The sequence below is a fragment of the Grammomys surdaster genome, unplaced genomic scaffold (genome assembly GCF_004785775.1).
Source record: "Grammomys surdaster isolate TR1022 unplaced genomic scaffold, NIH_TR_1.0 458, whole genome shotgun sequence".
In the NCBI taxonomy this organism is placed as follows: Eukaryota; Metazoa; Chordata; class Mammalia; order Rodentia; family Muridae; genus Grammomys; species Grammomys surdaster.
In genome coordinates, this window is record NW_021604877.1 from 364,040 (window position 1) to 377,513 (window position 13,474).

Genomic DNA, 13,474 nt, shown 5'->3' on the forward strand with positions numbered 1-13,474 from the left:
GGAGTGGGACTCCACGTCCCTCCCCATAGTCCCTCCTTTTTTTTTTCCCCCTCTCCCCTCAATTCCTTACGCCCCTCCTCTTCCCCTCTGCTCGTAATCAGAGACCGCCTTCACGTTCGGTTTCAAAAGGCTCGTCACCCAATGAGTAACGGTGTGGGCCTCGAGTGGCGGACCGGCCTGCCAATGCCCGGCCGCCAAGGGCGGAGCGCCCGGGGCCGACCTCTGACGGTAGACGGCGTGTGACGCAGTCGGGCCTCTGCGCGCTGCGCCCAAAGCGGCGGTCGGTGGCGGTGGCGGCGGCGACGGTTTCCTGGAGGCCGCGCGCTGCTCTGGTGAGCGGCGGGTGACGGACGAGCTTGGGCTCTCACTCCAGACGCACCGCTGTAAGTCGAGAGCGCTGCCGGGGCCGGGCGGGTAGATCTCCTCCTCTCTACCGGCATCTGCGCCGGACGCCCCGGGCCCTCTCCGCCGCCCAGTCTCGTGCCCGGCGCGCTCCTTCGGGCCTGCGTGAGGGGGCGGGGCCCGTGGCCCTGCGGCCTGGCACGGGAGGCCCTGGGAGGGGATCCAACTGTGTGGGGCGTAGGACGGGGGGTCTCGGGTAGCAGCGCACGCTGAGCGAACCTCGTTTTCTCCAGTGCTACTCATTCATTCGCTGGGTAGAGGTGAACAGCCGGCGGTAGGCTGGCCCTTGTAGGGTGGTGCCTTGGGGGACTTCAGTGAGGTCTCCCCATCACTTCCTTGACCAGTCTACAGGACGCGTTTTGTCTAGGGTTAACCAGAGGGTTGAGTGAGTCAGAACTGCGTTAGCTTTTTTAAGACACTGATGATTGTCCAGTCAAATGGAATGAAAGGTTCTTTCTGTTCCGAGTAAACCTGGGTAAGAAAGATTGAATTTCTGAGTTATTGTAGCCATTAGCATTTAAATTGTCAATCAAGTACAGAGGCTCTGTAGGTGGGAGGGAGGTAAAGTAAGAGAGAGGCTTCAGGAATTCTGGGTGTCTTGACTTAAGTCTAGTAGAATTTTTATACTATTCATACCCTGTATGTTCCAGTCTCCCAAAATTGGCAATTTTTTATTTGATAGGGGAAAGGACACAGACATTTGATATAGTTTTCAAAATAGTTCTAGTTTAGCTGCTACCATGTTTGGTTATAAATAGTAAGAAAACTTGGTTAGTATACCCTGATGTGGACTTTTTATTTTTGCTTTTTTTTAGACAAGCTCTCACTTCAAAACCCTGGTTGGCCTGGAATTCTCTATGTAGACCAGGCTTGCCACAGACTCAAAGAGACCACCTACCTCTACTGCTGAGGTAATGTGATTAAAGATGTTTGCCATTACATCCAGACTTAACATAGACTTTTGAGAACTAAACTTTAAAAATGGTGAAAGAGACTTTAACCTTTCATCCCAGCACTTGAGAGGCAAAGGCAGAAGGCTCTCTGTAACTACAAAGCTAGCCTACTCTACATACTGAGTTCCAGGACAGCCAGGGCTGCATAGAGAGAGACCCTGCCTCAAAAAGCCAAGTGGGGTGAGGAATAAAATCAAAATAGATGTGACATAAGCCTGTAACGTCACCAGTTATGGAAATTGAGGCCAGAGAACTAGAGCTTACACAAACACTCAGGCAAACACACACACATGATAAAAGAAATAATTGAATTCATTTCAATAAAATGAAAAAATGAGGCTGACCATGTTAGGAGTACTGGGAAATACATTGATAAAATGAAATCTGATACCTAAGATTTGATGGAGTTAGTTGTCAGTTTGATCTGAATATATCCATCAGCTTGTAGCTTTGATGTTTATATAAACCTTATGGACCCAAAATCAAATATTGCAGAAGCACAAAAGAGAACTGAAGTTTTGAAGTTGTAACCTGGTGTTTTCTGTACTGTTTTCTCAGTTTGAGCATCACCACCTGGCAGGCTTTTTTTCTGGCACACACTCATGTGTGGAAGCTTCCATAGGGGTTACCCTGTCCTTTGCTTGTAGCACATGTTTTACATTGTAGCTATTTGTCTTTTTATTAGATTATGGTTCTTTTTTTCTTGCTGGCTGTGATGGGGATGCCTTTAATCCCAGCACTCCAGAGATACAGGCAGGTGGCCTGAAACTTGCTATACAGACCAGACTGACCTCAAACTCCCAAAGAGCCACCTACCTGTAGACCATCAGTATTTTAAAACTGATTAATTTCTAGTAAGAGACTTTGTAAAATTATGAAGTTCTGTGCTTTTAATACCAGCATTCAGGAGGTAGAGACAGGGTGATTGATCTCTCCAAGTTTGAGGCCGGCCTGATCTACAAATCCATCTTCAGGAGAGCTAGGGCTCTTATACATAGAAACCCCATCTCACCCTACCCCCCAATATACATATATATGTATACATGGGTATATATGTGCATGTATATATTATGTAAATCTTAGTGGAGGCCAGATACTAAGCATTTTATGAGAATTTGGTATGCCGTGTTGGAAATTGACCTAAGCATTTAGTATATGCTCATAGCAAGATAGCTCAGCTATAGCAGCTGAGATTATTGAGATAATTTTTTTTATTTGGAGGATCTCTTATGTTGTAGGATATGTAACAGCTTTCCTCCTCTACCTATTTGATACCAACTAACCATTCCATCCCAAATTGTAACTACCAAGGTCAAGAAATTATCAAAATTATCCCTGAATGAGATCACTGCTTACATTTTAGTAAAACTATATCCTTACTTTGCTTGTAAAGTCAGTTCATAAGTTGTCTAAGAACTTTTTCTTTTGAGAGAATATTTCCTGGTGTGTAGCCTAAGGCTGACTTTAAACTCCCAATACTTCTGCCTTTTCCTTTCATGTGCAAAGTGGTATGTGTCACCATGCCCTGAGTACTGTTCTTGGGAAACTATAAAGCTAAGTTCTAGAGCCACTTTCCTTTAGATTCTCTTCTCATTTCTGTGGTAGATTACCTTGTCTTCTATAAAGCAAATCAGGGAATAGCTTTGGTTTTTTTTTTTTTTTGAGAAAGGAGTAATAGAGCTATTAAGTATAATGCTGTATAACCTTTGACCTTTGTTTTTGTTTTTTTTTGAGACAGGGTTTCTCTGTATAGCCCGGGCTGTCCTGGAACTCACTCTGTAGACCAGGCTGGCCTCAAACTCAGAAATCTGCCTGCCTCTGCCTCCCAAGTGCTAGGATTAAAGGCGTGTGCCACCACCGCCCGACACCTTTGACCTTTGTAACACTATGACCTTTGCATTTTACTACTAATAATTAATGCTATAGAAATACATAGTGATGGAGCTGTTATACACAATATTGATACTCAAAATTACATGCAGTATTGAAGAGTTAATACATCAGTTTAATGGGAAATAATTTTTTAGTTTGGAAATTATTGAGACAGTGTCTTACTCTGTACCAGGTTAACCTGGACTCACTGAAACTGTATCATTCTCCCAAGTACAGGCATGTGTATGTGCTACCAGGCCTAGCTGTATTTCTTTGATTATTTTGCTTTTCAAGGCTGGGTTTCTCAGTAGTTCTGACTGTCCAGACTAGCTTTGAGCTCAGAGGTGTGCCTGTCTCTGCCTCCCAAGTGCTGAGATTAAAGGTGTGTCCCAGCTATAGTTTTAAAAATAGAGCTGTATGGAGCTGGATGATGTAGATTAGTTGTTGATTGATTGCCTAGCATTTATGAAGCCCAAGGTTCAGTCTCCAGTATCCTATGAGTCAGGCATAGTAATTGGTATGTCTGTAATCCCAAACTTAAGCAGTGGTTCTTTTTTTGTTTGTTTGTTTGCCTTTTGAGGCAGGGTTTCTCTGTATAGCCTTGGCTGTCCTGGAACTGACTCTATAGACCAAGCTGGCCTTGAACTTAGAAATCCGCCTGTCTCGGCCACCTCTGCCCAGCAAGCCAGTGGTTCTTAACCTGTGAGTCTCAACTCCTCAACCTCTGTCTCTAAAAATATTTACATTATTATTTATAACAGCAAAATTACAGTTAATGAAATAGCAAAAAAAATAATTTTATGGTCGGGGTCACTACAACATAAGGAACTGTATTAAAGGGTTGTGGCAGCATCAGTTTGAGAACAACTGACTTAAGTAGTAGAAGCAGGAGGATCTATGTAGTTCTGGCTTCAAGTGTAACTAGTCTTTAAAATTAATAGTAAGTTGAAGGTGAAGGTGAAGATGAGTAGGATAGATTGAAGGATGTGAGACTGGAGGTCGCAGATAGTGATAGTGTAAGACAGTACCTCTCAGACTTGGTGGTTTCTAAACTCCTTAAGTCCTTTAACAATGCAAAGTGTTCAAGGGTCATTGATAGAGGCTCAGTAGGTAAAGTGCTCGCCATACAAGCCCAGAGACTTGACTTCGGTCCCTGAAACCCACGTAAGCATGGAAGGAAGAGAACAGTTCCAGAGGAGTTGTCTTTTGACCTCCACATGTACTTGATGGGACATAGAATAATACAATAGTCATACAATAATAATAAAAACTAAATAATAAACTGTAAAATCAAATTTTATAGTTGCTACTGTATTGATCCATTTAAGAAGTTAAATCAGGAATGTGATGGCACAGGCCTTCCTTCAATGACAGTCCCGAGGAGTTTGATGGTATACAGATAGATTCCAGGGCCAGCCAGGGATACAGTGAGACCCTGTCTCAAAACAACAATAAATTTGGAAGCTAGGAGCTGGCAGTGTAGATTAGTTAGTGGAGTGTTTGCCTAGTATACATGAAGCCCTAGATTCTATCCCCAGTACTTCATAAAACAGGCTTGGTGACATGACCTTTAATCCCAGCACTTGGGAGGTGGAGGCAGGAAGATAGAAGTTGTTTTGGTTTACTTTCCTGTTGCTATAATAAATACCATGACCAAAAGTGACTTTGGAGGCAAGAGTTAGTTCATCTCACACTTTCAGTTTACAGTGCACTGCTGAGGGAATATTGAGGCAGGAACTGAAACAGAAACCTTGGAAATATGCTGTTACTGGCTAGACCTTTGGCTCATACTCAGCTCTCTTTCTTATATAGCCCAGACCACCTTCATAAGGATGCTGCTGTTTATAGTAAGCTAATCCCTCCAGCATCAACCAAGACATTTTCCTGCAGACATGGATAGTCTGGATAGTTCCTTGTTCCAGGTGATTCTAGGTTATGTAAGGTTGACAATAGAAACAGCTAGCACCGAAAATTTAAGATCCATCTTTGACAACATATCCAGTTTGATACCCAGCCTGGGATGCATGAAGCGTCCTTAAAGAGTGGGGGAGGGTGGCTGGAGAGATGGTTTGGTAGTTAAGAGCACTGGCTGATCTTCCAGAAGACATGGCTTTAATTCCCAGTACCCACATAATGGTTTGTAACCATTTGTGACTCTAGTTTTAGGAAATGCATTGCCTTCCTCTGGCCCCCACCTGCACCAGGCATAGAAGTGGTGTGTAGACATAAAGGCATACATATTAAATATTTTGTAAAAATAAAGGGATGTAGAAGAAATGGCTCTGTAATTAAGATGCAGAGGACTAGGGTTTACATCCCAGCACCTTCATGGTGGCTAACAACCACCTATAACTACGTATATGTAGTTATATGTAGGCATAAATGTAGACAAATATGTAGGCAAAGCACCCATGCACATAAAAATAAATATAAAATTTAAAAGGAGAGTGGTAGCCGACAAGTTTCTAAAATTCTGATTTTTTTTGCTTCAAATCTGTTTTTGTTTTGTTTTGTGGTTTGTTTTTTTCTTTTAAGGCAGAGTTTCTGTGGTTCTGGCTGGCTGTCCTGTAACTCAAAACTCGATCTGTAAAGTAGGCTGGCCTCAAACTCGAAGAGACCTACCTGCCCAGTGCTGGGATCAAAGATGTGTGCCACCAATGCCCAGCTTTGCTTTGTATTTTAACCATGGTTTATCATTCCTTTGAGATAGTGGTATTTCATGACCAAAAAGAGCTCTTTAAAGTAATCACAGGCCAGATGGTGGTGGCGCACGCCTTTAATCCCAGCACTTGGGAGGCATCGGCAGGCGGATTTCTGAGTTTGAGGCCAGCCTGATCTACCGAGTGAGTTCCAGGACAGCCAGTGCTACACAGAGAAACCCTGTCTCGAAAAACAAAAAAATAAAAAAATAAAAATAAAGTAATCACAGAAGTGTTCTTCCTTGAGTCAACCTGTACTTCAGTGTATTTAGGTGCTTTTGAGTACTTCTCGTTAAATTCAGAAAAATAATCACCCAGAGCAGAAAAAAGATGTTGCGAATATACTTTTTACTCCTCATTAAGGACAGTCATAGATGACAGTGAAATGTTTATTTTAATCTTTTTTTTTTTTTTTTTCTTTTTGGTCTTCAGACACACCAGAAGAGGACATCTGATCTTATTACAGATGGCTATGAGCCACCATGTGGTTGCTGGGAATTGAACTCAGGCCTTCTGGAAGAGCAGTCAGTGCTCTTAACCACTGAACCATCTCTCCAGCTCCGTCTTTAATTTTATGTATTGCTTTTTCTTAGTAGAAGAGAATTGAACCTAATGCTCTGAAAAAACACTCTAATACTGAGCTATATTTCTAATATGGTGATGTTGTGTTAACCAACCTGATGAAAGCATCAACCAATCCCACAAAAATTTAAAAAGCTGAAATAACCTGCCCTTTAGAGTTACACTAAGCTGGAGTCAAGCATCCTAGCATTGGCCATGGATTTAGGCTGTCAAAGGAAGAATGACCTTGGATGAGGCAGTCTTCAGTAGAGGTAGTTCTGAAAAGGACTGACAGCTGAAGGCTGTCTTATAGTACAGCAGCTGGTATAAGAAATATTTTCCAGTCCTAAATGAAAGTCTGCTTAGTTTAGTGTTTCACGGTATCCAGGATGGGAAAGTAAGGGTCAAGATAGATATGTGCAAAGAATTTATGTCTACAAGAATGCCGGTACTAAATGAAGTTAGTATAGGCTTACAAAAGATACCATACCGAAGCTGGGTTTTACAGAGTGAATTGGGTGGTTTGGCAGCAACATTAAAGAATAAAAAGTCGATAGTTTTCATTGAGTCAGTGGTATTACACAGCAGAGTGAGGAAAATGAATGATTTGAAGAGCAGAGTTGTATGTATTCACTAGTTCTTGTTTTGTGTTAGGGCCTCAGTCTAGGTTAAGTAGCTGAGGTTGAGCCTGAATTCTGTTCATCTTTCCTTTGCCCCTCTAGGGCTGGGATTATAAGTGAGCTCCAGTTCACCCAGTTTGGCAGACTTCAATTTCTGTAGTAAGACAGATTGTGAGATTGTCTTTGATCTTGATTTGTTTCAGTGTAATTTTGTTTCTGTTGTGATTTGTTTTGAGATCTGTGTGGCTGGGTATGACTTCTGATCTCCTAAACCTACAGACATGTGCTGCCATTCCTCATTTATGCTGCTCTGGGGATCAGACCCAGGGTTTTGTGCATGCTCAGCAAGGACTCTTGTCAACTGCGTTACATCCATAGCGCCCCCCCACCCCACCTTGTGATAATTTAAAAGAAAAGACCTTGCTCTGCAAGACGAGTTCATTCTTCTCAGAACTGAGAAAGTTGAGTGGGCATGCTCATTTTCACCTTTAATCCCAGCACTGGGGAGGCAGATGCAGACAGATCTCTTGGTCAGCCTGGGACACATAGTGAGACTCTTTCTTCAAAAAGAGGTGGGAGGAGTAGGAAAGGTGGGTTGATTTTGAATGAGAAACTTTCTTCATAGGATAAAAGTATTTGCTGCCCTAATTCTTCTGGTTCTTGGGATTGAATTTCTTTAATATGCTATATATGTTTTGCTTATTGCCTAATCTTTAATTGGTTGAAAGTGTCTTTGGAAATTTAGAAAGTAGATTAAACTTGATTTCTGCTTACCTCTGTGACCTTGTAAAATGTAGCAAAATCTAGTCTTTGCTATTCTGCAAAATAGAGATGATACAAGTGTGATAGCTAATAGCAATGTCCTTTCATTGTTGTTGGCATGATGAATATAAATGAGCTTTTGTAGATGGAGAGGTAGCTTCCAGGATATTTTATTACTACTTAAAGTCCCTTCCTGAAATGTGTATATGATGAGTGGTAGGTTTCTGGGTTTTTTTTGTTTTTGTTTTTTTGGTTTTTCGAGACAGGGTTTCTCTGTGTAGCCCTGGCTGTCCTGGAACTCACTCTGTAGACCAGGCTGGCCTCGAACTCAGAAATCCGCCTGCCTCTGCCTCCCAGGTGCTGGGATTAAAGGCGTGTGCCACCACTGCCCAGCTATATAACTCTTTATATAACTTCAAGCACTGTAACTAACCCTGTATCCAAAAACAGTGTTTAAAAAAAAAAAGAGGTGCCTGGCAAAATCAACAAGATTACTGGATAGCACTTGCTCGCTTTGAGTGACACATGGTCCATATGTCCAAACTAACTGTTAGTTATGAAACAAAATTTTATTAGATTTATGTATTTATTTACTTATATGAGTACACTGTCACTCTCTTCAGACTCACCAGAAGAGGGCATTGGATCATATTACAGATTCATCTGTAAGCCATCTGTGGTTGCTGGGAATTGAACTCAAGACCTGGAAAAGCAGTCATTGCTCTCAACTGCTGAGCCATCTCTCTAGCCCCATGAAATAGACTTTTTAGAAAAGATTTATTTATATAATTTATGTATATAGATATTTTGTCTCTATGTACTTTTGCACACCAGAAGGCATTGGTTCCCATGAGTCTATGGTTGATAGTTGGTCGTGAGCTACCATGTGGGTTCTGGGAATTGAACTTAGGACCTCTGGAAGAGCAGCTAGTGCTTTTAATTGCCAAGACACCCATCCAGCCATGAAATAGAATTTTTAAAAATTGTGGTAGTATGTATATAAATAAAGTTTATCATTCATTTATTTATTTTTTTGTTAACATACATATTCAAATCTTTTTTCCTCCCTAAATATCTGTTCAGATCTTTTGGCTTTGTGTGTGTGTATGTGTGTGAGGCAAGGTTTCTTCTCTTTGTAGCCCTGGCAGGCTTGCCTGTTACAGGCAGTGTGCTACTACATTTGGCTAAAAATAGGGAACTTAAAACAGATCTCATTTCTGAGAAGTAAATGATGATTACATGAACTTTATATATACCCTAACTTTAAGGCTAGTAATTAAGTGCTCTTAACTTCTGAGCTGTCGCTGGGCGGGTGGTGGCGCACGCCTTTAATCCCAGCACTTGGGAGGCAGAGGCAGGCAGATTTCTGAGTTGGAGGACAGCCTGGTCTACAGAGTGAGTTCCAGGACAGCCAGGGCTACACAGAGAAACCCTGTCTTGAAAAAAAACAAAAAACAAAAAACTTCTGAGCTGTCTTTCCAGCCCTGGCCAGGGAAATATTTCAGATAGTTGGGATAACAGAATATGGTTGTAATTTTTGATGCATATGCTGTATAATTTCCTACGTGTATTTTTGTTAGAACTATCCTCATAGACTTAAAAGTCTTCTGTTTGTTTTTGCTGTTTTGAGACAGGATCTTACATAGCCTAGACTCGCTTTGAGCTCTCTATTGAGGATGGTCTTCAATTTCTGATCCCCTTGCCTCCCACCTCTAGAGTGCTAAGATTTTGGGTGTGTGCCACCATGTTCAGTGCTGGGTAGCAAACCCACAGTTTCATGTGTACTATTTCTACTGATGTCTATTGTGATATTAAAATAAAAATTTGGTAAAATTTTTAAATAAGCTGGGCTAGTGTCATCTTTTTGCAAAAGCTAATGAATTGAGTTCAACTCCCAGAATCTACATGGTAGAAGAAAAAAATCTATTTATGTCCCCTATCTTCTCATGTGCTATGGTATTTGGAGGGATGCACACACTGAAAATAATAAAAATTGCCCTGCAATTGAATGCACATACATGAAAACATTTTTAGGGGATGGTTGTTGGTAGGATCAGAAGTTAATATCACACTACAGTACAGCATGCAGATTAATGAATATTTTATAGTGTTTAATTCATCATTCAAGTTTTGAGGCTATTGAATAGGAGGATCATGCTATCATTTTTATGGGCCTTGCTAATATTTGTAGAATGGTAGATTTCTTGAAACAAATTGCTTTCTGTGATGTCTCAAAAGAAAAACTTCTCTTTTACAGCTTTCTGAAGCAAACACTTGTTTTGAAGATGTTTAACAAATCATTTGGAACCCCCTTTGGGGGTGGTACAGGGGGCTTTGGCACAACGTCAACATTTGGACAAAGTAAGTTATGAAAAAGAATGAAATAGGGGAAAATGTCTTAATTTGACTGACTTTTGTTGATTTGTTGTTTTGTTTTGAGAACCAGTATCATTGTAGCTGGCTCAGCTCTATGTAGCTCAAGCTGGCCTCTGACTTCCAGTCCTCCGGTCTCAGTTTCTCTAGTGCTGGAATCACAGGCATGAGCTACAGCCATGGTTAGTTTTAACTGTTAAAGTGACATAATTGACAGTTAGATCTAAGAATATCTGGGAAGGATTATTGTGACCATCGTAATTGATGGGGAGGATCCATCCAATGTGGACAGCACCGTTCCCTGGGCTTGGGGTCCCTCCACTCCACATTTTTTTGGACCTAGAGATCAAACCCAAGGCCTGTGTTAAGTAATACTCTTAACACTGGGCTGCACCCTCTGGTAGTGTCATACCTTTTGATTTAAAGTTATATATTCCTGAGAAGACAGTGAGTAAAATGCCTCGTCTTGATTTCTATTCCATAAGAATTTAGATGGAAATTTGAGAAAGTTTCAAATTATTAGTGGTCCTACTTAAGGCAGGATGTTAAGAAATGTTTAAAAAAAAACAAAAACTTTCCAGTTATTATTGACTCTGAATTTTGCTGCTTCAGATACTGGCTTTGGTACTACTAGTGGAGGAGCGTTTGGAACATCTGCATTTGGTTCTAGCAACAATACTGGAGGCTTATTTGGAAATTCACAGACTAAACCAGGTAAGGAATTTTGTTTGGGATATAGCTGGTTTATATGTAGCTGGCTTCACTTAGTGGCTACAGTTTGTCTACATAAACTTGTTTTTTTCTCCCCCATCTCTTCAGGAGGATTATTTGGTACCAGTTCATTTAGCCAGCCAGCAACCTCCACAAGTACTGGTTTTGGTTTTGGCACATCAACAGGAACATCAAATAGTTTGTTTGGAACTGCAAGTACAGGGACCAGTCTTTTCTCATCCCAGAACAATGCATTTGCACAAAATAAACCAACTGGCTTTGGAAGTAAGTAGGACACTATTCTTTGGGTTTGTTCCTCTAATAGTTTAATATTTGATTTGTTTGTTGAATGTGTTCTCTCCTCTTCACTGTCTGTTCACTTATCTCCTTTCCTACCAAGTGGTCAAAACCAGGAAATAGGAGAACCTGAAAGTGTATTGAGTAGGCTAGAAAAGAGGGCAGTAAATAGGAGTTCCAGAACATCCAGGGCTATCCAGAGAAACGCTGTCTCAAAAAAATACACACACGAAGATAGAGATATACCTGATCTAGAACAGCCTCCTAGCCTGTGTCTCACATTTACAACAAAGAGATTAGAGCAACAGGAATGAGAAATACTGTTTAATCCTCCATTTTTTGCTCATAGCAAATGTTGTTATCTATATGTGGCCAGTAGCTATTTCTCTACATAGTACTTTAAGACAGCCAGTAACTGCCCTATGAGGTGATGCTGTTTATGTGACAAGAGCACAGTAATATATGAGTGGCGAGCAACCAACAATTTTTTGAAAGGCAAAACTGTAGAGATGTTGGAAAAAAAAGAATCAAATAAGCCTCTTTTTGATGTGTCTGAGTGAGGCAAAGTCTCATGTAGTCCAGGGTAGCCTCTACTTCCCTAGTATTGTTATAACAGCCTTGTGTCACCATTTCTAGTAGGTTGTTGAAATATTTAAACATGCCACATAGAATGCAATTTTTTTTGTTTGGTTGGGGTTTTTTGTTGTTGTTTTTGTTTTGTTTGTTGATTTGTTTGTTTGTTTTAAGTTTCTCTGTGTAGCCCTGGCTGTCCTGAAATCCATTCTGTAGACTAGGCTGAAAGTGCAATCATAAGGCTCTTATTCAAAAGAGATAGCCTTACTAACTTTAAACTATATATTTAGGATCAGAGTTCCTTAGAAGTGAATTTGCTAATGAGAAACCAAAATGCTCATAATGGTTATAACTTAACATTAAGTATTGACAGGCAAGATTTTTCTTGTTTACTGACGTTTCTGGCACAATATGTATAACTTCCCATATTTTAAGAAACATAATATTGGTGCTGGAGAAAGTACTGGATATTCTTCCAGAGGACGCAGGTTCAATTCCCAGCTTCCACATGGCAGCTTACAACTGTTTGTAACTACACATTTGCTAACCAACGGATTTGGATTTGTTACCTTTGGAAGTTGTAGCCTGGGAGCATGTGTCATATGAAATATAGCTTAAATTTGTTTACTCAGGAGAAATGAAGAGTATTTGACAATGTGACAGTACTACTGACATTAGTTACTCTACCCTGCTCTGCTTTCAAAATGTGTTAACATTAAGTTGTTTCCTATTTAATTCTCATTTTTCTAATTTACAGATTTTGGAACCAGTACTAGCAGTGGAGGGCTCTTCGGAACTACAAATACCACCTCTAATCCTTTTGGTAGCACATCTGGCTCTCTCTTTGGGCCAAGTAGTTTTACAGCAGCACCTACGGGAACTACCATCAAATTTAATGTATGTATTTTCTTCCAGCATATTTTTCCCCATTTGTGTATTTCTTTGTAGAACGAATGATCAGATTGCTCCTATCTCCAATAATACATATCACGTTTTTGCTTTTAAAATTTTTTTTATTTTATGTGTATGAATATTTGTTACATGTGTGACTGTGCACCATGCACATTCCAGTACTCAGACCAAAAGGGAGTGTCATGATCTCTTGGAATTGCAACAGATGGTTGTGAACCACCATTGGTGGCCTCAAGACCTTAACAGACACAGTAGAGGCACTAGTCTGACCTTAGAACCTAGCATATAGGTACTAACACTTGCCAAAACAGGAAACTAATCTATCAAAGACCTTATCTGTAGTTCCAGGATCCAGGAAAATCTTTACATGTGTTAACCTTGCTTTTTGACTTAGTTTTTACTTCTTGGTAACTCTCCTTGTTAACTGAATTGTGTCAACCGGGTGGCCATTTTTTGTGTAAAAGACAGACTGATGAGGCTTGGAACTACATGATGTGGGCAAGTTCCTCATGCAGTCACTAGTGGGCAGTAGAGACTGTTCTGTGTGTATTCTCTGATGAAGTTACCTCATGCAGTCACTAGTGGGCAGTACAGACTGTTCTGTGTGTATTCTCTGATGAAGTTACCTTGCAACACTAGGAACCTGGGTTCTCTGCAAGAGTAGCTAGTACTCCTAAATTCTGAACCATCTCTCCAATCCCTAGTTGGCTCTTTGGAAAAATGTTTTAAAAACAGTTTT

The 13,474-nt window shown here is 40.7% G+C and overlaps 1 protein-coding gene across 6 annotated transcripts in view; it reads left to right on the forward strand.

Annotated features, from left to right (window-relative positions):
- The first annotated feature begins 231 nt into the window (after positions 1-231).
- Nup98 (nucleoporin 98) overlaps positions 232-13,474 on the forward strand; it is an 84,624-nt gene continuing 71,381 nt past the window's right edge. For 4 of the 6 annotated variants that reach the window (XM_028781498.1, XM_028781496.1, XM_028781499.1 and 1 more), the window contains exons 1-5: positions 279-383; positions 10,127-10,230; positions 10,855-10,956; positions 11,062-11,238; positions 12,581-12,720. In XM_028781498.1, the coding sequence (XP_028637331.1) occupies positions 10,155-10,230; positions 10,855-10,956; positions 11,062-11,238; positions 12,581-12,720 (495 nt within the window). In that variant the 5' untranslated portion in view covers positions 279-383; positions 10,127-10,154. Of the gene's footprint in view, positions 384-1,217; positions 1,314-10,126; positions 10,231-10,854; positions 10,957-11,061; positions 11,239-12,580; positions 12,721-13,474 lie in introns of all 6 variants that reach the window. The other 2 variants (XM_028781495.1, XM_028781494.1) reach the window with 2 other exon arrangements.